This window comes from Sander lucioperca, chromosome 20, assembly GCF_008315115.2.
Source record: "Sander lucioperca isolate FBNREF2018 chromosome 20, SLUC_FBN_1.2, whole genome shotgun sequence".
Taxonomy (NCBI): Eukaryota; Metazoa; Chordata; class Actinopteri; order Perciformes; family Percidae; genus Sander; species Sander lucioperca.
In genome coordinates, this window is record NC_050192.1 from 1,034,650 (window position 1) to 1,062,541 (window position 27,892).

Consider the following 27,892-nt stretch of genomic DNA (forward strand, 5'->3'; position numbering starts at 1 on the left):
TACATATTAAATACTCTTTAAATAAAGCACAACAAGTAGAAGCATACTTGTTTTATACTTCATGTACTTTATTCATATTTCTAATACACTAAAGTATACTACTTTTTTTACCTGGGTTGTTTCTGCTTGAAAATAATCAAACAAAGACAGTTGGATTTTCCTCATCTTTATTGCTAAAGACATCTTTATTTCCCCTGCTGTACAGAAACTTCAACAACACACACACACACACACACACACACACACACACACACACACAGTATACTTCATATTTCACATCAGTCAGACATTGTAGTGAAAATGTGTCCTGAGCAGCTGTTGGGCTGTTCTGCATTAGACACAGTATGCCTCTGCTATGTGCTGTGACAACTGGCTGACACACACACACACACACACACACACACACACACAGTATACTTCATATTTCACATCAGTAGCTAAAACATTCTAGTGATAATGTATTTCATCATTAATAAAGATTGTTATCCTCAGTTAGGATGGATTCGTCCTCAGGTTTGGACCATGTTTCATTAGTATATTATTATATAATGCAGATAGAGTTTGTAACAGTACAGGCCTATTTACGGTGATTTCCCTGCCTTTTCCACATATTAAGCCAAGTCCATTTATTCATTTCTTTTACCTTATAGATGATGAGTTTGTGAACTTGGAGCAGTTACTCTTGGTTCGGTTTCTTTTCCAATCCACATATTTCTTGCATCTCCATGGTCAGACCAGCTCCGTCATTAAACTCATTTTTCAGACATTGTTTTGCGAGTGACGTCTGCTCTGCAGACTGTTCTAGTTTAACAGTCAAAAACATTCCAAAACAACCTTACTCTAAAATTGAGATTTCAGGATGGTTTAAGACGCCTTTAAAAGCTAGAACACTTGAAAATGTACCAAACATCATGCCAGTTACCCATAATTCTTAAAGGGGGCTTTATTTTTCAATGTTCAAGGTGAATATTCACTGGTAGCTTAAATGGTACTTGATACATTTGAGGGCTTTTTTTAACCTCAAAGCATCAATTCATGCAGAATACATAATAAAAACATTTAATATATTATTATCTATTAATTTATCCCAAAACTGGGATCAGTCTGGTAAAATTGACAAAGTAACAAAGCTCCCCTAGCTGTGAACCTTAAGAGACACATGAATACAATTTTAACATGCACATTCAGGGGTGACTTTGGTACGTTCCTAACCCCCTGATCCATGCAGATGATAATTATTCTATTGTGAAAATCTATACAGTAAGGGCCCTATTTTAACGATCTAAGCGCACGGCGTAAAGTACTGTGCATGAGTCTAGGCACATTTTACTAATTTGCTGTTAAAATAACAATGAAATGCTGCGTTATTGACTTTAGACCAGGTTTTTGTTGGTCAATGGCACGATCACTTCCCGCTGCCTCAAGATAGCAACACGCCCAGAATGCACCTGAACACACCTCCCTGTAAGACCAGCACACCCAGAATGCACCTGAACACACCTCCCTGTAAGACCAGCACGCCCAGAATGCACCTGAACACACCTCCCTGTAAGACCAGCACGCCCAGAATGCACCTGAACACACCTCCCTGTAAGACCAGCACGCCCATGGGCGCAGGTGCATTTGCTAATTCAACGACGTGGGCGCTGGACTGGTTTGTAATGGAAATGTATTAATCTGTTTCGACATTATACAAATGTCTAGACAGAATGTACTGACGCACGCATGCACTTTTGACCCTGCTCACACCACAAGTTGTTGTTCCTCTTTGACAACCAGAGCTGGTTCAAATCAGCCTCCCCCTAACCTTGCAGTTCTGTCACAACCAGGCCTTTTCTGTTCAGCAACAGAAGTACATAAGTACCATCTGATTTCTAGTTCCTTTGTTTGTTCTCTCGGACTCTTCTGTACTGAACCTTCTTTGCGTAAAGATCAAAGACTTAAGACTGTTGACCGAAGCCTTATTTTTATAAATATCAACAGATGGTCATCAGCTCACACGGGGCGACAAGGGCACGTTAACACAGGGGCACACCTACATAATAAGTTTTTTTAAATTTAAAATGTTCAATGCCTTATTGCGCTGATATGACCGAGCCCGACCTGGCCCGTCGGGTACCATCGGGTTCGGTTCGGGTATCCATCTTCTAGTTTTCACCAGTTTCTATTATCACAGCTGCTCAACTGTATGACACCAACATAATACTATGGAGCCAACATTTCGCATGTTGCCAGGTTACAATATATGGTTTAACACACACTACTGTGTATAATTTAAAAATAGTTTATGTAATGTATTTTGCAATGTTTCCCTCTAATGGTGAAGCAGAAGAGCACACTAGACAAGACAAACCGCAATGAATCCAGTTGACCTTTTATGCATTTTCACATTTACGTTTTAAAAAGTGATACAACATTGGCTATAGTTTATGAAAGTACAAAAAAAACAATATCCAAAAATGTGACATATTAAAAAAAGGATCAAAATATCTGTTGAGTTTCAAGTTTAAGATGAAAAAGAGAAAATTTTAATACAATTTTGAGGTAGCTCGTAAAAAGAACATTTGTTTCCCGTTGACCCAAGACATTCAAAAACAATGCAGTTACCCCAAACAGCTAATATAATATAATAGTAAACAGTATACACATACACACAAACAGTTACAATACAGAAAGTACTATGTAAAATGAAAAGATTTAACCAGTAACTTGTTTTCACCGATCAACCACCTGTCACTTTGGGAGTGAAAACAAACTGGAGACAGATTCACAGAACCGGGCACCTTCTGCTCACCGATGGGTTTTTGGAGCGGGTCTATACCTTATTCCCTCCCTGCTGGAACCTGCAGTGAGAAATAGCAGGAGAAAGCAGAAAAAAAGAAAGAATTACACCTGCATCTCAGAAACAACAAAACCTGGTGAAATTGCATAGTACATTGCTTGGCTGTAAAAATAAAAAAAAAAAAAGAAGAAATTGATATTATGCATGGACCATAACCATGATGGGGAAAATGTTAAGTATCACCTTTTGTTGGCTTTGCCACGGTTGGCTTCTCTGACCACTTGTAATGATCACCCACAAAGCTTCCTATTGTACAAATAAGGGTTAGGAACATGGATTTGAATTAGTCACATTAAAAAGTACTACTTCTATAATCATTTGACTGTTGGGATTTATTAAGGACATTTAAAAAGAAAACACATTTTAGAGACTTTAAAAAGAACACACTTTGTTCTCCAGGGGGATCGCGACCTGCGGACTTTGTCATCTCTATGGCTGCGGCCTTTGTCATCCCTATGGCCTCAATCTTGGACTTCTTCATCAGGGGGGTTGAAGACTTTTGGGACTTTTGCCTCCGTCTAGGATCTGGTCTAGCTGCCCTCTTCAAATTATTTGTGGTGGTTCTCAAGTCTTCCTTCATCCCCGGGCTAGTTTTTTTGTCTTTCCTGGTTGGGATATAGCTCTCCTCCCAGATTTCTTTCGCTCGTTTATTTCTTAAACTATGCACGGTTCCAGAAGAGGACGGTCCGTTTGCGGGACCGTCAGGGGGGTTGAAAGATGAGGGGTTTCTGTGAGAGCGAGACCGCTGGAGGCTGGATGAAGACGTGTGTTTGGGAATAGCTGTGCTCTGCTTAGCTGTAGGAAGACTGATGGACCGAGAAAAATCTCTCGAGGAGGCCGAGCTCTGTCTGGCTTCAGAAAGTTGGTCACTTGTGGAAGACGAGCTACTGAAGGTCGGCAAGGAATGTTGCCTCGAAAACAGTCGGGGTTTTACGTTGGCCTGAATGTTCTCCGTTGCATGGCGCTTGTCATTTGCAGGTTTTGACGTGGGCACAAATCGCACCTTTTTACTCGCGTACGAGTCAGTATTGTTGCTGGATGCCGTGGACGTCTTTGGAGACCGAGATCCATCTTTACCCTGCCTGTGGACTGCAGTTTCTTTAAAAAGCTTCAAGGAGTGATTGTGTTGAAGGGGCTTCTCAATAACAAAGCGAGGAACAACAGGATTACGACCCAGAGTAGGCTCTGCCTCCCTGCCCACAGACTGGGGCTGCTTCTCTGAAGAATCATCAGACGACCGTCTGCTTTTTTTAGGCTGCTTTCCGCTAGCAGTCCCACGAAGACGTTCCACAGTTTCAGCCGAAGGTCTGTTTTTCGTAGCACGTAAGGAATCGCCGCCGTCTCCTGATCCTGATGAGAGTATTCCTTTTGTTTTTGCCTTCTTTTTGCTGAAATGGCTTTTTTCAACCACTTTCCCTGAATCACAAACGGCCTTTCTTTTCGAGGTCGTTTGTCTGTTGGTCTTGTGCTGAACGTGCTCGGAGCCACATTTAGCTTCAGTCGGCTGCCCACTCTTTCCCCTACTGTCTGACAGGTCAGAGCAGGCATCCTGCGTCGCTTCTTTTAATTGTGTATCGTGAAGTGTAGGCCGGGGATGTGGCAGTGATGAGTTTGCTACAGGCAGTTTGGTTTCCGGAAGCTTTTCTTTAGCCATCCTATACTCCCTGTCCACAGCTTTAGGGGACGGTTGTTTTTCTTCCACACATGGGGCGTCCCCACTGTCCGACCCCGAGGATAAAATGCAGTTCCTCCTTGGCGTTTGGTCATCGTCGTCTGTATCAGAGTCAATGATTATAACACTTTCTGTTTTGCAGTTTTGGTCACCTTCATCCTCAGAATCAAGGATTATTATGTCACCCTCTGTTGGAATGTTTTGTCCATTGGTCCATCCAAGGCTTTTCATGGCCGACTTGTCCAAACTCTTGTTTGGACTTCTTGGCATATTTGTACCATCATTGCCTTCACCCTCCGAATCATCCGTCTCTGAGAGCAGAGGCGCTGACCTCATCGTGGACACCGTCAAATAGTTGTGTGCAGTAGTTAATGCAGAGGAGTAATCACAGCTGTCCTCAGTTGCACAGCTGTCTACAGACTCTCTCCTGGTCTTAGTTGGTTGTGGGTTTCCCTCAGAGTCCATCCCATGATCAGGTGTGCTCCTGCCTAATGCTTGTTTCATAAAGCTGGCCATAGTGTCAAACGTCTCGAGCTGGGAAGGAGGAGAAGCTGGTACCGGTGTCGGAGATGGCCAGCGTGTTGGGCTTGTGTCACATTGTCCCGTTTCCCCACCATCTAGCACATGTATTTCTGGGCTATCCTGGTCTTCATTCTCTGATTCAAATTTAAGGTCTGATATGGTTATAGGTATGAATAACCAGTCATCATCATCATCATCATCATCAGTCTCATCTTCAGAGAAAGGACCACTGTCACATTGAGGGTATAATGGACCAGTTTCACCAGCTTCGACAAAAGGAGTAGAACAATGTGCTATATCACGTCTTTCTGTGTCTGGTGAAACCTGCTTCTTTGGAACCGGTTCCTCATCTGAAATGATTACTGTGTCTGTCTGAGCCCGTCCCTGCAAATGTCCATAGTCTTCATTGTCAAATGGTGACTGAGTATTGTTGGGTACAGTTACTTGTGTAGGTGACGATGTCTCCACAGCCATAGACTCAATCTGTGGACTTTCATCTTCAGTAATATCTTCATACTGTGGGTCTTCAGGACCAGCTGAGAGAAACTGCACCGTCGTTGGGAGTTCTGTGGCCGGCTGGGAGGGGTCATCGTCTGAAATGTCTTCGTACTGTGGATTTTTTAAAACCAATTCTTTGTTTTCAGAAAGCGCTGTGCTTAAATCGGTTTGTAAACGCACAGCACCTGCATCCTCACTCGCACCTTCACTTTGGTTTGTATAGAGTGATACTATGTTATGAATCTGAATGCTGTCAACTGCTGAATTTAGCTGGGAATGTGGATTTACTTCCTTCCAGTTAACACCGCACTGTTGGCGATCTTCAATGGTTTTCTTTTCTTTTGTATTTGCATCTTGGTTTTCGATGCGCGGCAGGCATTTAAATGTTTGGTTTTCAGATGCTACTGAACTCGACTTGGTTTGAAGCTCCTCCGAGACATCGGGTGAACTCGGTTGCTTCTCAGTCAGTTCATCCCAGGTCATTTGAGGCACTGCTGTGAGAACTACTGGACTCTCATCTTCATTCTTTGTGCAAGTGGCAGCAACGTCCATCATTATTCGTGGATATTCTGTGAATGTAAAGAGATGAAGGTTATCTATATCCCCATTCCAGTATTGTTGCAGTATGACTTTAGAAAAGTTCTCCATCTCTGCAATGTCCTCTACATTTTCCAAACTAGCAATGAGCTCCTTCAGTGCAGTTAATGAATAATGAATGGTTGTCATGCCATTCTGTATGTACTTATCACACCATTTACTATAAAAACCTTCATAATTTTTTCTGACACATGTATCATCTTCACAGTCATCTGAACAAACAGGTTTGAAATATTCATTTGCAGGCATAGCTGCATCCCAATGTTTTTTTACACACAAATCAAAATCTACTGATGCACTCTTGTCAACAGATGCATTTTTTAAAGGATATTTAGAATGTTCTACAACAGCGACTGGTGTACCTGTTGAATGTTTCTCTGATGCAGATGTAGCACAGTCATCTGTGTCTTTAGACTTGAGTATTAACTTGCCATTTACTTTGCGGTCCTTTGAACTGTCCTCTTTACGTGCTTGTCCAACTGTGCACTGCTCATTGGCACCCCAGTTGTGACTTTGTCTCTCCACATCATCTTTGGCAGAGGTTGTAGGGAGACGGGCAACACCGTCGACCTTTGGCATGATGCTGTCAGACTGCAGTGTGGAGTTCCTGTCCAAATCCTTATTTGAATGTCCAGGATTTGTGTTTTTCTGAGTTAAAATAGACCTAAAATACATGAGCCTTTGTGCAAGAAAGTTCTGTATTTCGACATCTGTAGGTGGTCGTGTTTTTGCAGCTGACATGAGTTTGTCCGTGGATGGCCGACTGCTGAGACGGCGGGAGGAGACCTGCTGCTGATAGGGGGTGGAAGGTGTTCCTGTTGAATGATCTAGGTTCTGTGCTCTAGCCTGTCCACAGTTTAGAACAGTTGGTGAACCTTTGACTTGCTGACATTTGCGGTGTCCTTTATTTAAAATAATAGCTTTAGTGTTAAGGTCAATGTTGCCATTTGTTTCCTCTGATGGCCAAGGCAGTTCTGAAGAGGTTCCTTTTAGTAAGGCTTCCAGCAGAGGCGAAGAAGACATTTTTTTGCACACAGTCACAGAGGAACACTGATCTTGTAAAGGAAATGTCTGTGCTGGGACTTCAAGTCTGTCTCCCTGAAGTGCTGCAGAACTGGTACAGTCTTTAAAGGCACAATTCAAAGGTTGCTGCAGTCCAGTATCATGGTTCCAATTTGACTTGTTCTGGAAACGCCAACTGAAATTTTGCTTGGAATATTCCTTTTGTTGTCCACTGTTACTATCAGGTAGTCTTACAGAGTTCTCATAGGCCGATGTCCCAAAATAACTGCTGTGTTGTGCGGAGACATATGCCGATGAATAAAAGTCTGCGTTATCTTTTCTGCTCATTTGCATGTTTTGAGAAATACATGCACCATCCCCGGGTCTTGGGTGCTGAAATCCGGTGCTTGTTACGGTTGCCTGTGACTCCTGTTGGTGGTAAAGTTTCTGTGATTGATAGCCTTGCTGCAACGGAACTCGACTGCAAGTCACTCTTAGCTCCTCAGGATACTGAGTGGCTACCATGTTGTTTTGCTTTCCAACTTCAGGGTGAACAACTGGTACAGGTGTAACATTGAAGTCTTGTGGTAGTCGGCGAGCACCCACGTTACTCCAGTCTTGGAACACAGAATAGGCCCCAGCTTGGCTGTGTGGAAATCCGGATCGCATTGCATAAAGAGCAATCTTTCAAGTGATGACTTCAGTTTGCTTCTCAGGTCTAGGAAACAAATAAGGAAAATTAGTGGTTGGCTGGTGTCATATTTACTACAAAAGGGGTCAGCAACCTTTTAAATATGCAGTGCCATTTAAAATGTTCTTGTTAATCAGTGTGCCAAATCAGCATGAAGCTTGCCATCATTTACTGAACCCGCACTGGCAGAGTTATTTTTTTCCTTCGTGCTGCATTCTGTGTAGGAGACCCATGGACTACTAGCCAATCAAAGGCAGAGTAAGGCAGGTCTTCGCGGAATGCGGATGTGGAAAAAGTTAATGGTATAGGCCTTTCCCCCTGTGGTTACAACCTCGTACCACTCTTTGGGGGTCAGTTCTTAAACCTACATTTTGGAGCTGCTCAGGAGGTGGTACTAAATCCAAGTTCCATCTATTCTTGAAGAGAAGGAATGCAACTAGGGCTGTTTGGTTATTTTGCTTTGGGAAGCCTGACACCCATTGGTACCTAAGCCGGTTAGTTTTTAAGAAAACAAAAACTGCAATGATAAACTAGAACTGCAAGCAGTTATGTTGGCAGGGCTTAAAGTGAAAAAAATCCTGAGCCTGAAACTTTTTTGTTAAATTAAGAGTCAATGTAGATTTACATATTGCAATAATATCATAATCCTACAATGAATCATTGTGAAAACAAAATTTTCTAGATGTGTTGTTACTTTGGCCAGGTCATCATCAAAAAAGCTAGCAAGCCCTTTTTTACCGCTGCTGCCGTACAGTGTCTTCCTTGAACATGTGCTGCAGAAGCAAGCACCCGACTCCCTCAATCTGAGGAACCAAGTGCTAAAACGGCTTCCTGTCTCCACCATTTTCCTCTTGTCCTCTATTCATGCCCAGCGCCATTTGTTTTTAAGTCCTTTCTCAACTAAAGCTGTATCTACATGCTCCAAGTTTGATAAACTTTGGGTCTGCCTTCATTTTTTTAGCCGCGTTACCACGGAGACCACACCTGCACCGCACTCTCACATTTTGGCAAATACCCGCCCTACTTTGCATCCGATTGGCTAGAACTCATTGGTAGGTGGTCGATGATTGGTTAAATCAAGCGCATCAAAACAAATCTGGAATACTTTAAGCCCTGTGATGGGGTCCAAGCCTGCCCAAAGCCCCGCGAAAGTGGAACCCAAAGCATGACAGTGCCGAGGCTACAAGGTCTGTAGTAAAGTACAATTGCAAATGTCCCATTCACATTTATTGAATCATAGGCCAAAACGCATCTACTTATAAATATTGCAATATCTGTGACAATTTGGTACAGAGCCTCAGAGTGGGAGGTCCGCTTACTGCGGCAGAGAAATTGCAATTGCAAATGTCCTATTTACGATCAACATGAAAACAGTATTTTCCATCCTTCTTTAGACTCCCGAGCTCAGCCTGCCACTCCCTCTCTAACGTAACTCTGTCTCTCTATCGTAGCTCCGTGCCCTCAATTATCTCACAATGCCTTGTGTTGCTCACTCACTTATTTATCAGATATTCAATATATATATATATATATATATATATATATATATATATATATATATATATATATATATATATATATATATATATATATATATATATATATATATATATCAAATTTGACCAATAACCAGAGTTTCCTGCGACTTCAACCAATCACAGCAGTCCCACATGCCAGACTTTACATCAGTATGTGACTCAATCCTCTCCACTTCAATAGGAAACCAAGACCACTGGGACCCATGACTAATGACTACTGTGCAAACATATACAGGACCTCATGATAAATTACTACTTTCCTCTAGGCCTTTGTGTACGTTTCACAGAGATTAGCATGCCCACAGAAGGTAGTGGCTGGTGTCTGCACTGGTGTTTGTGTGTCAGCCCGCCTCCGCATTTGGTGACTGGCGAGTGTTAATTTCGGACCCTGCACACGCGGTGGAAGGTTTTTAAAAGGAGATATAAAAAATAAATCATCATCATGGGAAAAATACGTCGATAAACAGCTTCAGTTTCGATGTCGATACATTTGATTTATCGCCCAGCCCTACTATATCATATGCAAGGCTCATCACCTAGCAATTTAAGTGATCAGAAAACCCGCTGGCTGGCTCACCAAGTGACTGCATAATCCATTCAATTTGCAATCCATGTATTACATTGCAAAAAGGGTAGCACAAAGCAATTAAATGTTTTTAAAACATTTTTTAAAAGGGAAGCCAATGCAGAAGTGCCTTAAACCTGCATTCTATCTTCTCGACTATTGGCGACTCCACTGGTTGCAAAAGAAAAGTCAGTTTCTATAAAAGTCTATGGGAAAATATGAATGATTTGATTAATTTTCATAATGAGTTTATGGCCTCAATTGCATGCTTCAATACAGCATTATGTTCTTTTGGAAGTTATGATTCCATTTTAAAATTGGTAAAGCAGGGGCTGCTTTAGGGACATGGCTATATGCCCACCTGCCAATCATGACAGAGGATTAGCCATGAGTATTTATGGTAGGGTTGGGCGATGTCCCCTAAATTGGCAGTTGACGATATAATAAATATTCTTTTCTACTACTGTGGGCTAACATTTAACATAGAAAAGATCAGACACATTTAAATGCCCTCTGTAAATACCTGCCGCCTGCTGGTAGGGGCAGTAAATTACAACTTGACCCATCGTGATGTCGGCACAACCCTAATTTATGGCACAGTTTACATTAAAATAGCTGTGAAGTGATGAAACCGATAATTGGCTTTCATTATTTCTGCAGTTAGATCTAAATCCGAGATATTTTCACATTTACTGTTAACAGGATTTTTAAAAGAACTCTACACTGATCTTTACAGGGGTCTCATTTATAAACGTGGCGTACGCACAAAACGGGCAGGAAATGTGCGTACGCCACTTCCCGCTCAAAGTTTGTAATTAATAAAAAACTAACTTGACGGGAGAATGTGCGGTCCTCCACGCAAACTCAGCCATGCATACACACATTTTGGAGACAATGGGAATTGGTGACGCAGATGGTGAGGTGGTGAACTGAAGTCAGACTGCAGAAAGTAAATGTGGGAATAATGATTAATCTTTATATTACAATATAAGTACTGACGCCGCAGATGTTTTTTCTCTCCATAATCATAGGTTAGATCCACGTTATCGAAGATTAAATCCAGCAGTGTTCTTTGCGCTTGTACTGAGTGATAATGTTCAATAAACCACCTTGTAAAATCCAACTCAAATCTTAAATTCAAAATTACCGTCACATTGTAGAAAATTCCATCAGCAAAAGCTGTAATTCTGTGTTCAAATACAACACGACAACAACAATGCTCTACCACTTGTACAACATTCATTTGAGCGCCTTGGGTGGATCCTCCTCGTCCTCTCACCAGGAGCAACCCACCACCACCTCAGTTTTTGCGCGGCAGAGCTGCAACCCACAGCAGGATGAGAAAATAACCCAATCGATCTATGCAGTTATAGAAAAAGACACGATGCCTATCAGTATGGTTGACGGCCAAGGATTTCGGAACATGTTTCATCTGCTACTAGGGATAGGCATTTTATGTCATTTCAACATTTGTGTACTTACATTGAAGTATATAGAGTACTCAAGTTGGTTACTCGCAAAAACAACTGAGACATAGCCAGTTTAGTGATCCTTACTGGTCCTGGCCAACGCCGCCATGCTAACCTGCCATAACTGCTGAGGTTACTGCAAATTAAATCACCACATCCGTTTGCAAAAAACCAAGACGCCGACACCTGTATCGCCAGCTTGAGGCTTCAAAACGGCAGTCTACAGAACAACAGGTGACGTCACGTGATGGATGCTAGGTTCACTAGGTAATTTCTCTCCAAATTCGGGTCACATTACGGCTGGGACATGTCCGGTTGTATAGTCTTCGGTTTAGAAGCCATTATTTGTGATTTTTCACTGTCAAGTCCTGCTATATACTCTGTTGCAGTAGCTCCAGCTGCTACTAGTAAAACAAGACTGGAGCATAGATTACTGCGGCAATTCCAGAAAACACATGGGCCAATCAGAGCAGACCGGGCTTTTTCAGGAGGGGGCCTAAAGAGACAGGCGCTTTAACAGAGCTTCTCTGACAGAGTGCAGTTGCAGCAGCCATGGGCAGTAATAGAAAAATACTGCAGCACCATGGGAGATAACCAGCTGATGGTCTGACTGTCTTCACCACCTGTCCATCCACCCATCAGAACTTTATCAGAACATGTCCTAGTACAAACACAAAATACAAGAGACAAAATACAAGAATTAACCTGAAAATGCTATATAATAGTTCCCCTTTAAATTTGTTTTAAAGAGTTTTGATTCTATATATCTTTGAAAAGGTCTACAGCAAACAGAAATTTGATTTAGACAGCAGCACGCTGTAATTATTAAAAAAAAAAAAAAAAAAACACAGAGAAAGGCCTGTATAAACAACTATTTTTTTGTTTTTTATATATTTTTTGTCTACCCTCTAAGTATCATGACTAAGGCTGTTGGAACGAATTCTGAAAGTCGAATATAATTCGAAAAGTAAAAAAAAAAAAAAAGAATACTATTCGAATGCTGAATTACTATTCAAATATGATTTTTTTTTTTTATAAATAGGTTGGCTAACGTTAGCTAATCTCCCTCTTCTCATGTCACGTCTGATGAACAATAAGTTACGGGAGTGAGAAACACAAGGCATTGTGAGCTAACGTTACGTACCGACCATTCCCCATAGTCCGTGTTAAAAATGCCCAACTTTAGGCAGAAATTAACAAGTTGGGTTGTTGAGTTGCTGGTGCAAAAACGGTTTTGGGGTCTAAAGCTTATTTCACACTTCATGACTGTGGGGAGTGTGTTTTTTTTGTTTTTTTATAACTCACCCGTTTAAATTATATTACGGATTTCATCCACAGAGGCACGCCCAAGCAATGGCGTAACGTAACTCTAACGTTTTACAATACACAATTACTGACACAAACCAAAACTGTGAAAACGAGACTTCATGACTACTACTGAATGTACGTTTCTATAACATAACGGCTTTAACAGTACCAATATAATACGGTACTGTTAAAGCCGTCGGGGTAGACCGACCTAATATGGTCTACCCCACATATGTCAAACATTTCGGGGGTTTTCCCATCAGCCGACGGACAGCATGTTGCGAACGATAAGACAGGGACGCTGACAAGCGATACCACAACTAAACAGTAACGTTACTTGGTGAAACTGAGCCAATAGCAGCTAGGCTTCCGCCGAACAGAAAACTTAAGTCAGAGAAATACAAACGTCGAAGTATCCTCTAACGTTCAACATTACTTACCGCAGCTCCGCATTTCACCTAATTTAACGCTGTAATCAGCACTGCCAAAGCTTCTTCAAACCCGGTGTAAAGGTAGTCTAAAGTTATTTTTTTCCTACGGTGGATTTCCACCGAGTTAAACTCGACCCTCAACTGAGAGAAAGCCCATGCTCGTTGTCCATCAACGTCTATGGGTACGAAGAAAAAAAAAGCCGGGGATGTATTTCCTCACGATTATTCCCACTTTAGTTCGCAGTCGCCGATGTGCTGAGTCTCAACGGCTACCTCGTTACACCCATGGTCTCAACGCCCACTGAGGAGGGACAGCTCTGACCCGGCCATTTATATACACCGCTCGGCTTCTTCTTCTTCTTCCTCGGTGTTATTGGCGGACTACAAACCGACGGTTAATGTGCATGCTGCCACCTACTGTAGCGGAGTGTTCAACGTGATCACTTTAATCGACCAAAAATAATAAAAGAATGAATAAATAAAGAAATAGCCTACATTTAATTAAAGCTTAGTTTGAACCTGTGCACATTTCCCACCCGGCTGTTTCTAACAGAACTTTGATGCAGCCATTACCCTTCCTTCAATCTTTCTCTTTCTACACTAAACATCCTACAATCTATCAGCACGTTGTGGTGGTAAGTTTCTGTTGACAATACAACAGCCTGCAATGTGTGTTTAGGATCCATAGCAGTGGTGTAGTCTAATGTATTGTAGTGGGTATACTGACAGTATCTCACAAAAGTGAGTACACCCCTCACATTTTAGTAAATATTTCACTATATCTTTTAATGGGACAACACTGAAGAAATTACACGTTGCTACAATATAAAGAATTAAGTGTAGCCTACAGCTTGTATAACAGTGTAAATGTGCTGTCCCCTCAAAGTAACTCAACACACAGCCATTAATGTCTAAACTGCCGGCAACAAAAGGCAGATTTTTATTTTTAAAGGCCAGTTATTTCATGGATCCAGGATACTATGCATCCTGATAAAGTTCCCTTGGCCTTTGGAATTAAAATAGCCCCACATCATCACATACCCTTCACCATACCTAGAGATTGACATAGGGTACTTTCCATAAAATCATCTCTCAATGCAAATCAAACCAGCTATCAGGCTAACTGAAATAAAACCATGCCAATCTCTAGGTATGGTGAAGGGTATGTGATGATGTGGGGCTATTTTAATTCCAAAGGCCAAGGGAACTTTATCAGGATGCATAGTATCCTGGATCCATGAAATAACTGGCCTTTAAAAATAAAAATCTGCCTGCCTCTATGGGAATTTAACATAGGGGTGTACTCACTTTTGTTGCCAGCAGTTTAGACACTATGGCTGGGATAATTTTGTTGGCTGGTGTAAGGATGCTTTCCTTCATCTAAACATTACAAAAACTAAGGATATGTCCATTGATTTCAGACATCATCCCAATGTCCCTTGTAGTAGTGTCATCAATGGCCAGGACATAGACATGGTGCCTTACTACAAATATCTGGGCACTTTGATTGACAACCAGCTCAAATTCCAACTGAACACTGCTTCCGTGTGCAAGAGAGGCCAACAAAGACTCTTTGCACTCAGGAAACTTGCTAAATTCCAGGTGGATAAAACATTGATGACTTTGTTCTACAAAGCTTTTATAGAGTCTGCCTTGTCATTTTCTATCATCTGCTGGTATGGAAACCTCACTGTCAAGGATAAAAATGCGCTTTTAAAAATTGTGAATGTGGCTAGCAAGATAGTGGGTGTGAAGATCAGTAGCCTTACAGACATTTTTAACAAACAGATTTCTAAAAAAGCCATGTCTATTTGCAAGGACACCACTCACCCTCTGTACGGAGAATACTTGCTATTACCTTCTGGTTTACGTTTTAGCACTCCTTTGACTCTTAAACAGAGATACAAAAACTCTTTTATTCCTCGTTCCATTCAGGCACTCAATTTAGCTAAGAGGAGGTGATAACTCTTGCTTATCTTAATTACCCCTGTATTTCTTTTTATTTATTTCATTATCATTATTGATTATTACTTTTAATATGTCCCCAACATAACTTTGCTACTATTGCTGTTTTATTGCTGTATTTATTGCTGTTTGTTTAGTAAGTTAATTGTTGTGTGGTTTGTGGTGTATATTTTCATGTGATGTTTTCCTGCTGCATACAAATTGCCCTTCTGGGACAAAGAATAAACTGAACTGAACCGTGTGTTGAGTTATTTTGAGGGGACAGCACATTTACACTGTTATACAAGCTGTAAACTTAATACTTTACATTGTAGCAAAGTGTAATTTCTTCAGTGTTTAAAAGATATAGTGAAATATTTACTAAAATGTGAGGGGTGTACTCACTTTTGTGAGATACTGTATATATATATATATATATATATATATATATATATATATATATATATATATATATATATATATTGGCCTATATGGGCCAGAATCGGCCTTTTTTTCTTTTCGACAGATATTTAGAAATGATGTTGGGGTTCGGGGTTTTTAAATCTAAAAAAGCTTATTATGTAGGTGCGTGCCTGTGTTAACGTGCTTGTTGCCCCGTGTGTGCTGATGCCTCATCTGTTGACATTTCTGAATGCCTTCCTACAGTTGATTAATAAAAGCTTTCCACACAAACAAACGTACACGTGTCATTAGTATGAGAACAAAACGAGATTTTAACTGGGTCGGCCCACAGAGGGCTTTCTGTTCTTGCAAGGTTACTCTGTCCTTTTGGTTGCAGCCGTGCACAGATATAATTGTTACAATAGTTTTCATGCAACAGTTTAACACACAAGTATACTTTTTCTAACAGGCACCACCAGAGCTTTTCCTTGGGTTCTTACATGATTTTTATTCAACAACCAGTGGGTAATTGATCAATACAGCCAAATAATTGTGGTATCTGAAGATTTACAACTTTGACTTAAGGTTTGCCATATAAGGGAATTCCTATGAACTTTACCCTACTGTTGCTGAAACATTTGGAAACTGTTAACATTAGAAGGGGCCCCCTAAGACAGAATATATTTTGTAGGAGCTATACCATGTATAAGGCCTTAAATGGTCAGTTCCCTACTCCAATCATATACTCACACCCCCACAATATGTTACATAAATGCACAGATAAATACCATGTTTTAACAGCAGAACGAGAGAGCGACAATATTTGAAGATCGGGTCGGTCGTCTCTCCAAGCTCTCTGCAGGAGTTTGTAAATTGATGCTGAAATCTTTGATGTAATAAACCTTTTATAGTCAAGATCAGTGTCAGCGGATCCCTCTTCCATACAGCAACGCAGCAATTAACAACTAAAGATACCACATAATGACAAAAATAATTGATATATCAAGAGTCAGGGGAGAAGACTTTGTTCCTTTAGTCGTCTACATACCCTTATTTCTGGGCTTTTTCAAAGAAAAAAGTGTTTAAATTGGGTTGTGTGACTTTTTAATGATGTCAGTCATATTTTGAATTGGTTTACATTGACCGTTAGTAAATCTCAGTCTCTGTTGAGCTTTTCCAGCAACCAAGTCCACTTACAGCTCAAATTTGGGAGTATAAGGGATGGCAGTGGGTTCTATTTGTTGCCATCGAACTCCAGTCGCGTGTTTGACATTTGGAGACAATGGTCTAAAGTCAACAGGTACCAAGTCCTGGTTCAATCAATTTCTCACCAAATCGTTGCAAAGTGAAATATCACTCTTACAAGTTATGGATAAATTAATTCAGTGTGCCGATGTGCTGCAATAGCAGCAATATAGAGACACACACACACACACACACACACACACACACACACACACACACACACACACACACACACAGAGAGACACACACACCCCCAACACCCCCCCAACACACACACACACACACACACACACACACACACACACAGACAGAGACAGACACAGAGACTGTTGTGGCAAAATATGATAAATCTGGTTTTTAATTGAATTATGGGGACAATGTCATATAGATAGGAGACGTCAATGTGTCTGCCTGGTGGGAGTCACAGACTTTCTCTCTCCCAGTGCTTCCAGCGGCTGCCTTCCTCACTGCTACACATACAGTAGACTCTCCCCCCTTGTGCAGCTCCTCTCAGAGCCCCTCCCCATGCCCTGAGCATGAACTTCAGAGACAGCAACCACAGCTAAAAATAAAATAAATCAGCTCTATGACTTCAAAAAGTGGAAATTCCCCAAAATAGGAAGGTCTTAGACTCAAAGGTAGCCAATTGAATTGTTACACCGCATGTCCTGAAGGTGGTCATTGGAAGGTTTTTCTGGGGGATAGTCTGTCTTGACATAATATAAGACGCTGCAGAACAAAGAAATCTTTAGCAAGATATGTCCCGACCTTGCTCGGGCTTTCATGTGTGTTGATTTACTTTCATACACATTAAAGCTCTTTTTCTCAGCTGACTCCCTCAACTTCTGTGTTTATTCTTTTACGACTTTTAATCTTGTTGTATTTTAAACAAAAAAAGAAGAGCAATCGCAAAGTTGGAGTCCGCGCCTTTATCTGGCCTTGGGCGCCTTTATCTGGCCTTGGGCGCCTTTATCTTGGGCTGCAGACATTTAAAATTGACTTCTACAAGACATACAGAGAGAGAGACACACACACACACACACTGTTACGGCCCCTCCTCTGCATTGCAGGGGAGGTTCCTCCTGCAGGCAGAGGAGGGTCGAGCCACCTGGGCTCAGGGTATTTAAGCTGCTTCTAACCACTCTTCTCTCTCTCTCTGCTCCTCCAGGTATGATCCTGTTTTGTTTGTTCCTTTATAGTTTTATTTAGTTTTCACTCAGTCATTTTCATACACACAGATTTACTCATTCATGCACTTGACATACACCTTACATTATGACATGCTCATACTTCATTCCTTTTTCTTTGTTTAAAGTTAATTGCTTTGATTTACAATAAAATATCTTGATTGGCCTATACTTGTTGTTGGTGTCTCCTCATTCTTTGCCACAGGCTGTGAGCCGGCTTGTGACACACACACACACACACACACACAAACACACACACACACACACACACACACACACACACAGACAGAGACAGAGACAGACACAAAGAGACACACCACACGCGCACACACACACAAAAAAAAATTACAAAAGTCAATGCTTATATTTTTTTACTCTTCTCAACTGTTTCTCCTGCATTCAATCTTTATCCTAAGCTAGGCTACACACATCCTGACTCCAGCTCTGTAAGACGAGATACGTGTGAATAAAAAATAGTTTTTGATTTCGGACAGAGCCATGCTAGCTGTGTCCAGTCTTTATCAAGCTAGGCTAAACACATCCTGGCTCCAGCTTTGTACTACTCAGACACAAGAGTGCTATCAATCTTCTCTAACTCTCAGAAAGAAATACACATGTTGGACTATATTTTGTATATATGTACAATAGAGCACCACCAGCAGACACATACAGTCTGTAAGAGATTTTTTCCATAAAATGAAGGAAGAACAGCCAGTGTCATCATGGACTGACCTGCCGCCCTGCCTGCTGCTTCTGTTACATCTCTAATAGGAGGTAATGGCTTGTGGTGAGGAGAGCATCCAGCCCTGTGGGAGTTTAATTCAATCACAGCTCTAGTAAAAAATGAATTAAAACTCACTCAAGCATCAGTCAGCTCTGCAGTTATCTGTCCGTGAGTCAGCCATCAGTCACTAACTCCATCATTTTGTTATTTGTGGGAATGCTGTTTCAACATATCCTGTTCTTTATTATTATTTTTCCCTCTTCCGTACGTTTTCTTGGTCGTCTCTAACTTCTGCATACGTTCAGCTACAAAAACCATTCAAAATGTTCAGCTCTTTCAGCACATAACATCTAGGCCTGGTTTGTTACTATCTGCTGGCAGAAAGACCAGCAGCAATACAGTATGTGCAAGGTAAATTGTAACAAAAATTAAAAGATGCAGCTAATTGAAAATAATGAGCAGGGTAGGTTGTAGGTCTGTCCTCGACTAAAGAAATTCTTAGTCGACTAACACTTATATGATTTTGTCGATTAATCGATTAGTTGATGTAATCGACAGAGCTGTGCTCTTTGAGAGGTGATTAAGACTAGAAAAGCACAATATAAATGTAGTTAATGAACCATCTGTAAAACTGAGTTTCTCCACAATTAATCCTGCAAAAGCACCACTTTAAATCTTGTGTTTACCAGAAATGTGCTCATAAGTTTCTTGGAAATGAGTAATTAAGCATGAATAAGCATAAAAAATGACTCATCAACTAAAGAAATCGTAGTCGACTAAGAGGTGGCAGCCCTAGTAGGTTGTCCCTCTACCAGCCTGATAACACAAACTGTATTATAGTTTAAATTGCCACTTCACCACTGAGATCCATCAGCCTCCAGAAAAACTAATCATGGTATCATGAGTTGACAGAAGCCCCTCACCTTCCTTCCTCCTCATGACCTCTCGTCGTGACCTTTTTTCGACCAGGCATAAACTCACACATTCCTATGGGCTGTAAAACTGCAGCTAACCTGTCCCACAGACACACCCAATATCATGGTATAGCCTACTTTAACCTTAACATAATATATGACTCATCTAGGTAAAATCCATGTCTAAATAATAAAGTCTGTTCGCCTCCCTAAGTACATTGTTAGAAAGGGCACAACATTGTACATTTTTCTCCCTAAATTGTTTTGACCAAAATGTAGGAAAATTTGTACCGGTCGCAGACATGTAACCATGGAATTCACCGGACTTAAACTTTTGGCTCTGTTCGTATCAACTGCCGATAGAAACAATGAAAAGAAATATCTGGAGGAATGCAGATGGTTCCCTTTTTATGTCCTGCTCTGTGTCACATATATTTGACAGCACAACACATGGTACAGCTTCTTGACAGAATTCTGAGGAGAACACCGCTAACAATAAGGAAACGATTCTCCCTCCCCATCAAATTACATTACATCTTCTTAACGATTGTGGTGGAAGTTTTCGTTGCAGCAGGTGTAGAGGTTTTGGAAGAAAAATAGAATTGTGAAACAAAAATAAAGAACAGTCGAAGACTAAACCAAGTTAGGTTTTTTGTATTTTATTAAGTATATTTGCAAATATAGGAGGAACACATTTCACAGAATCACCTCCTGGATCACATTCCCCGTAGATCCGTGGGCTGGTGAGAGCTAATGTAAGACAGAGGGAAGATGTTTCAGTTGACCTTGTACCCTTATCAGTTCACACAGAGGCCATCTATATTTCAGCAGACTCCCGGGCGTCAGCTCATTATAAAGAGAAGATTTAAAAGTCTACATGTGGGATCAGTAAGTGAAATAAACTCCCTTCACATTTGTGATAGAAACATAAAAGAAATGAAACAGAAAAATATATAGAAAATCATGCTTAAATGAAATTTTGCCACTACACCTTGACTTATATCAGTATAATATAATTCGGACTGTCAGTCTGTATGTCTATTTAGAAGCTATTTAGATAAGGGCGAAGGCATCCATCCATCCATCCATCCATCCGTTCATCCATTCATCCATCCGTCCACCCAACCATCCATCCATCCATCCGTCCATCCGTCCATCCGTCCGTCCGTCCGTCCGTCCGTCCGTCCGTCCGTCAATCCACCCACCCAACCATCCACCCATCCACCCGTCCGTCCGTCCGTCCGTCCGTCCGTCCGTCCGTCCGTCCGTCCATCCATCCATCCATCCATCCATCCATCCATCCAGGAAGGATAAATAAGATCTGGAATCCCAGGCACTCTCACGCCTCAGATTCTGATTCTGATGTGCCTTACACTTTAACCCATCCCTCTTAAGTGTATTCGTTTTGATGAACACTTAACCGGTGGACTGAAATAAATTACTGAGACGTTAATAATAAAGTTATAAAAGTAATAAAAAACACTTCTTTAGTAACAGCATTTTAAAATATGTACAAATACACATGCAGGCCTACATGCGGGCTACACAACTGACACCTCCTCGTGCCTCCCAGTTATGCGCAATGTTTCACAAAAGTCCAAATCCTTTATTCTCTCTGGGCTGTCCCTCTCTGTGTCCTCAGCATGTGGGGGATGCTCCATCTCCACCCCCAGGATGCCAAGGCATCTGTTCGTTCTCCAAATGGGTTGACAGAAACCCCTCACCTTCCTTCCTTCCTCCTCATGACCTCTCGTCGTGACCTTTTTTCGACCAGGCATAAACTCACACATTCCTATGGGCTGTAAAACTGCAGCTAACCTGTCCCACAGACACACCCAATATCATGGTATAGCCTACTTTAACCTTAATATAATATATGACTCATCTAGGTAAAATCCATGTCTAAATAATAGAAATATCTTAACATGGGCCTCATGTGAAAGTCTGTTTGCCTCCCTAAGTACATTGTTAGAACGGGCACAGCATTGTACATTTTTCTCCCTAAATTGTTTTGACCAAAATGTAGGACAATTTGTGCCAGTCGCAGACATGTAACCATGGAATTCACCGGACTTAAACTTGGCTCTGTTCATATCAACTGCCGTTAGAAACAACAAAAAGAAATATCTGGAAGGATGCAGACTGGAGTGCGGATTCAGAAATGTCAACAGATGAGGCATCAGCACACACGGGGCAACAAGCACGTTAACACAGGCACGCACCTACATAATAAGCTGTTTTAGATTTAAAATGTTCAATGCCTTATCACGCTGATGTGACCGAGTCCGACCCAAACCCCAACATCATTTCTAAATATCTGTCCGAACCCGGCCCGGCCCAACGGGTCCTGACGGGTCCTGACGGGTCCTATAATGCAGATGGTTCCCTGATTGTTACCTGCTCTGTGTCGCATATATTTGACACCACAACACATGGTTAGTGATACATTACATGCTATAGAAGTGGTATTCAATCACGTTGTCATGATATTGGCAGAGTGGGGAGAGTGAATATCGGGCCCCTTTCTACGCTTACATAAGTAAGTAATGGGAGCATGCATGTGTTAATTCCATTAGGAACGGCCAACTCCAGGAGCCAGCTCCAGGTTTATTTACCCTCACACTATTTACTCTTCAGCGAACAATGGGATCATCTGTTATGAAACATCTCACAAGGGCAGGGCTTAATTTAAGCCGGAACATGTTCCGGCACCTCCGACGTTGGATCCGGAACCTTTTTTCTTGGATCCGACACCTCCTGTGTCACTATGAAAAATGAATTGCCTAAATGAAAAAAATAAACGACTGTTTGTGTGGTGTTCAATGTTGTTATCTGTCTTGTTAGTCCTTATTCCCCATTGAAGTTCCACAAAAATCTTGCGTTTGTATTTGCGGTGCGTTTTGAAGTGAATTTTCAAGGTAAGACGGAGGGGGGAGAGGGACGGAGGGGGGGGAGGCACTTCAATGACACATGCGCTTGTGCTGGTTGAGATTGCTGTTAGCCTCGTTTCACTCAGGGATAAAATGTCAAAAAGACAACAAAGTTTGCTTAACTTTTTCAGTCAGATCCCAAACAAGCAAAAACCGTTTCCGCCGATCAAGAATGTGGAGACGTTACATTTCGTACCCATGCAGTGCATGTTCTGAAATTAAAATAAACATTGCCCTGATGTACAAGCAGCGTTGTTTAGGCTTTTGTAGTCAGGGAAGCTACGTAGGCAGTGTCATTTTCTTTTGATCCGTTACCTCCAATCCCCGTTTTGAGTCGCCGGATCCACCCCCCCTCTGCGCTCCGGGACCTCCCACTTTACAAATTAAGCACTGCACAAGGGCACCCTTGAGAGCTCATGGGAAGGGGCAGATAAGCAGCATAACTTCTGTCTCTTGTCTGACTGTGAAGGTTGTTTCTTGTTGTAGAAATGATAGCCATTGCCTGTGCCTGTTGAGGCTTCTTTCACTGCACTCTGTGTCTGTGAAAACAGCTCTCCTGCTTGCAAGCATTAAAAAGAACAAAATCAACTTGGATTCCTGCTGCCTTTATTTCGACTTTACAAAGATTCATTAATTTAGTTTCTTCTCCCGGTCAGTTGGAAATCTTCCATTACACTCCAGCTCCAGGTTTATTTACCCTCACAGTTTACTATTCTGTGAACAATGGGATCATTGTGTTACGTACCTACGCAGCATTACCTTAGCATTTGAGAAACACACACTGGAGATCCCAAAACCAAGAACAAAGGGACTAATTTTTGTATTTAGAATGCATATTCATTAGTGTTTATTTAATGCTTGATTAAAAGAAACTGACACAACAGGGCCCTGTCTCACCCAAACTGTGCAGGGCATGGGGGGAGGTGTAAAATCGCAGCAAATTTTTCTTTCGTGTGGTGTGATTGGCTGTCGTGTTGTGGTTATTTACTGTCATGTTGGAGTTTGCACAACATGACACCGTTATAAACACACCAGCTAATTAGGGAAGCACCGATCTGACTTTTTCAGTCCCGATACCGATTCCTGGGCTTTGTGTATCTGTCGATACCCAATACCGATCTGATACCGTTGTTGAATTAATAATACACTGTATACCTTTCACCTTCCTTCCACCATGTGGAAGAGACTAAAGTTACCAGACTTTCCTAACTAAACATTACTTTCCTAACTAAGACAAAATAACATAGATGTAATGTATTGAATTCTTATTTATTTGTACACTCAACTCTTCCAGCATGTGACACACGTGTGACAGAGGGGAAAATAAATTAACAAAACTGGATTGGCTCGTGGCTCTGTTAATTTTTTCGATCCCCGATCCAGCTATTTTGTCAATATCGGGACCGATACCTGATCTTAATATCAGATAGGTGCACCCGTACAGCTAATATTTAGCCAGATTAGCAATGTGTCGATATAGCCCAACTCCATGAAACTCCCAGATACAATGCCAGAAGCGGTTCACCTCTGGTACACAGGTTGTCCTTCACTTCTTTAAAAAACAAAATACTAAAAAGCATGCAACTATTGTTTCGCTTTCACTCACGGTTGTAGTTCAACTAGTTTGTAAATCAATTTTCTCTCCGCGTCTTTTATTGTGTAGAATAGTGGAAATAAAATAAGTAATAAAATAATCCTAAAATAATATATTGTAATGATGTTATCATCCACTGGGTAATAGGACATTACATTATTTTAATAAATGTAGTTATCTTGTTTAACCCTTTATCACAGGGTTACACACAAATACCTTTTTTAGGTATAAAAATGCTTTAATTTTACGCTACCTTCATAAGTTGTGATTCTGTTGCATTCCAATCTGTAAAAACTCTGAACAAAGCCTCTCATCTATTTTATTTGGTATCATAAATTGGTATTACATCTTGTTCCACTGTCTTCCTCCCTAAAGATTTATCTGAGTGAACTTACCTTGAACCAATCCTCCTTTCCTCTGGTGTTTCTTGTCTTTCCACTCTCACATCATCTAACTGAATGGAGCGATTGTTAGGAAATGTATCTATTCTTGTGTCTCATTAAACCTTTAGAACATTGTGAACTGAACCATGCTTTGTGTTGCTTTATAACAATCATTGCATTTTATTTATATAGCACATTTTTCAACACTGTCTGAATTGTTTTTCTTCCTTAGATCACAGCAGGTCACACTATGCACTCATGGCTCTGGCCGGAGAAATTGAGGCTCCACACACTCCTGGAATCTCCTCAGATGTAAACAACTGACACGTGATGTGACAAGGAAGAAAAGAAAAGAAATAACAAATAGGAAGGTGGGAGGTCGACAGAGGTAAGAGGTAACTGTGCACTTAACTTTCACAGCACCAATTTGTTTTTGTCGCAGAATCATTTATGATACAATTCCAGTTTATCCAGAGATATTTTTATTGCTTCTCATTTGCACAGAAATGTGTGGGTTTTAATCATTGGGTTCATAACACCAGCAGTTTTGAGAACAGCCTTGTAATAATTTCATTAAAGTGCTCATATTCTGCTTTTTGGCTTTTCTCCTTTCCTTTATTGTGTCATATATCTTTTTTGTGTATGTTATAGGTTTACAAAGTGAAAAACCCAAAGTTCCCCCCAAAGGGACTTACCATCTCCAACAGAAAACACTGTTCACAAACTGCTCCAAACAGCTCTGTTGTAGTCCAGCCTTTACTTCAGAGACAAACGTGGTCACTTTGGAACACACGTTATAATGCTCACCTAGCTGCTAGCATGGTACTCCCTCATACTCTGCTTCTGACTGGCTAGTAGTCCTTACCTAGGTACTGTCAGGACACGCCCTCGTACTCTGCTTCTGACTGGCTAGTAGTCCTTACCTAGCTGAGCATGTGCGACTTCCAACAAAGATGGAACAGAAGTGAGATGTCTCACTCTGTAGCTAAAACAGAGACCTGAACACAGGGTGAAAAGAGGAGCTGCAGCAATGTGCAACACAACAAAAATATGGTGGTTTTTGAAAATTAAACCACGTAAACCTATTCTGGTACAACCTCTAAATACAATTATGAACCTGAAAATTAGCATAATATGAGCACTTTAAAATGAAAAAAGGCAATGATGTAAAGATGTATGAGGAACTGAGCTACAGAGGCGAACATGTTTCATAAGCCCTTAAAGGTCACTATGAGTTCCTGCATGACGTCACTTGACGTTCCAAGTAAACACCAAACAAAACAGAGCAAGCTCTCCCCTCCCCCCATGTTTCCGTAACTGTCATGACTAACTGTCACTAACCCCCACCCCGTCCCCCAACCATCTTGTCAGTGATTGGCTGGAACGTGGTTTGTTGTATTTTGGTGCCTATCCTGTGCCTCTAGTGTTTGTTTGACGTTTACGACCCCTGTGTTGTCTCCCGAGACCGAGCTGTTTCACGGTGTGTTCAGGGGGCAGGCAGCTAGCGGATCAAGGAGAGATCCCTACGATTTGAGACAAAAATGAAATCGCACTGAAACCATGCAGGAACTCATAGTGCACCTTTAACATCTATTGGAAAGTTAAGATAGTAACCAGTTACAGAGAAAGAGTGTAAAAGAAGAAAAGTAGGCACCAAAATGTGAATATACATGTGAATATGTCTCTGTACTGCAGACACAATCGCCAGTGATGTTGAGTTGATCATACAATTTGTGTGACTGGGCAGTGCTCTGGCTCGTCCAGGAAGAGTGTCTGGAACATGTGGTTGTAGAAGGAGGGGTGGTAGAGGCAGGCCCTAGCACAGTCTGGGCTGAAGTTCAACTCCAGGATCTGAGGCTGCATCACTCGCTCACCTGACCCGGGATCAGAAGGCACACAAATTAGATGAACGATGATTAGAATGCACAGAACTGATATCTGCATGTTTACGGTTGCGGTCAATCCAGGAGTGGGCTTGTGAGATGGCTAGGGTGGCGGCGTTTGAACAAAAATGTCATAGAAACGGTTTTCCAGATTGGATGTCTACACTAGAAAATGGGGAAAGTACCCGAGCTTTCTGGAGGGCTCCTAAGAGGGGGAGAGACCTATATGATGGGCTTATGGTTTTGTCATTTATACATACGTTTATTTGGTTTGGTTTATTGTCTATTTTGTTACTATTTTGTTAAATGTCTTGATGTCTGGTTGTGTTCACGTTGCGAGTTGTATGTTTTGTATTTTGTAAAAAAAATAAAAATGGCAAAAAGATAGTTACTCGACTGTAACTGCCAGTGTGGGACCATTGAACCAGCTAACCTAGTAACAAACCAGTCCATTTCCACTTGCTTGAGTGTTATCACACACAAAAACAACCACATTTCCCCAAATCTTCTTTTTTGAGGTATGCACTGAAAAGGCAAGTTAGCTCCTAATGAATGGGCAGCCATTCCATATCCAGTCCACATGATACAAGCATGATCTAACCACAGAACTCCTCACCCTATCCCAGCCTTTGTTCCAACTGCATGTTAAAAAGTTGAATGTCACAAACTGCACTGCAACCATTAAAAAGAAAGTTGCCAGTCAGAGACGTAGCTTGAGTGCTTTAGGGTGTGTCAACGTAAGGGTAAGTAGGGTGTTGGAGGGACACTGAAGGAGGACAATAACCCTTCACATCACACATTCAGCTGAAGGCACAAAGGAGTTCTTTATGACAATGGAAGTTTCTTACCCCAGGGCAAAGTAAGTAACATACATCACACTTTAACAGATAACTGAAATTTGGATGTATACCTCTAAAGGAACAAAGGTTGGATGTAAGGGGAAAAGTCCATATTGTCATCATATTAGTATCTGAAAGCTAGAGGACTGGTTTAGCATGGAGGGACGCTCCGTCTCCCTTTCTTTCTCTCTAAGAACAAATGCTCACCATTTTGCCCAGTACTCCACTTCAGCATGAGGTCTACGGCATAGATGGCCCGGGAGGATGGGTAGGAACATATACCATACGGAGCCGGTCGAGACGAGGCTGCCTGGAACAACTCCTTCAACGCGGAAAATATCTCTGCCTGTGAGAGGGAGGGAAAGGAAGGAAGGAAAGTGTAAGGAAAGTGCACAACACCACATAACACCCACATGTACAACTGTGTTTAATGCATCATCACATATAGGACGTACAAAGCAGAGCTTGTTGCTGCATTATGAAGTGACTTTTGCTCGCGGCAAAAACATTTTATTAGGAACAAAAATAAAGACAGATATTGTACTACTGTCACCCACTCAGGACAGCATCAGGTTTTCTGATTAACATGTGAATGATTTTATCTGACCAACTCTGGTCTGGCCTCAAAGTCTAGAGCCTCTCTGACTCCAATTTGGTCACCTCAAACACTGCTACTTTAAGTTCTGTGTTCGTTGAATGGTAGACCAGAAAA

At 41.4% G+C, this 27,892-nt stretch overlaps 2 protein-coding genes and 2 long non-coding RNA genes across 9 annotated transcripts in view; 1 reads left to right on the top strand and 3 right to left on the bottom strand.

The window, feature by feature from the left end:
* Nucleotides 1–1,806: 1,806 nt before the first annotated feature.
* LOC116042091 lies at nt 1,807–21,880 on the bottom strand. Its single transcript, XR_004896005.1, has 2 exons — nt 21,848–21,880; nt 1,807–2,103 (listed from the first exon to the last, which is right to left on the bottom strand). It is a non-coding gene; the product is annotated as an uncharacterized LOC116042091 (long non-coding RNA).
* Nucleotides 2,355–13,447, bottom strand: LOC116042083. 6 transcript variants are annotated; one of them, XM_035995945.1, is made up of 6 exons: nt 13,145–13,447; nt 7,269–7,851; nt 6,494–7,190; nt 3,230–6,103; nt 3,026–3,088; nt 2,355–2,843 (listed from the first exon to the last, which is right to left on the bottom strand). In XM_035995945.1, the coding sequence occupies exons 2-6, from the start codon at nt 7,800–7,802 to the stop codon at nt 2,791–2,793; spliced, it is 4,221 nt and encodes a 1,406-aa protein (XP_035851838.1). In that variant the 5' UTR covers nt 7,803–7,851; nt 13,145–13,447; the 3' UTR covers nt 2,355–2,790. The 6 variants fall into 6 exon arrangements, with proteins under 6 accessions (XP_035851838.1, XP_035851840.1, XP_035851837.1 ...); XM_035995947.1 differs by having other exon boundaries at nt 3,230–5,299; nt 5,720–6,103; nt 6,494–7,851; XM_035995944.1 differs by having other exon boundaries at nt 3,230–5,379; nt 5,419–6,103; nt 6,494–7,851.
* On the top strand, nt 8,265–27,826 carry LOC118493957. The gene is made up of 4 exons (XR_004896006.1): nt 8,265–8,374; nt 16,344–16,345; nt 18,419–18,427; nt 27,815–27,826. It is a non-coding gene; the product is annotated as an uncharacterized LOC118493957 (long non-coding RNA).
* ttll12 (tubulin tyrosine ligase-like family, member 12) overlaps nt 26,042–27,892 on the bottom strand; it is a 73,540-nt gene continuing 71,689 nt past the window's right edge. Inside the window, exons 13-14 of the mRNA XM_031288191.2 lie at nt 27,388–27,526; nt 26,042–26,332 (exon numbers count right to left, since the gene is read on the bottom strand). Of these exons, the coding sequence (XP_031144051.1) occupies nt 26,181–26,332; nt 27,388–27,526 (291 nt within the window). The 3' untranslated portion in view covers nt 26,042–26,180. The remainder of the gene's footprint in view (nt 26,333–27,387; nt 27,527–27,892) is intronic.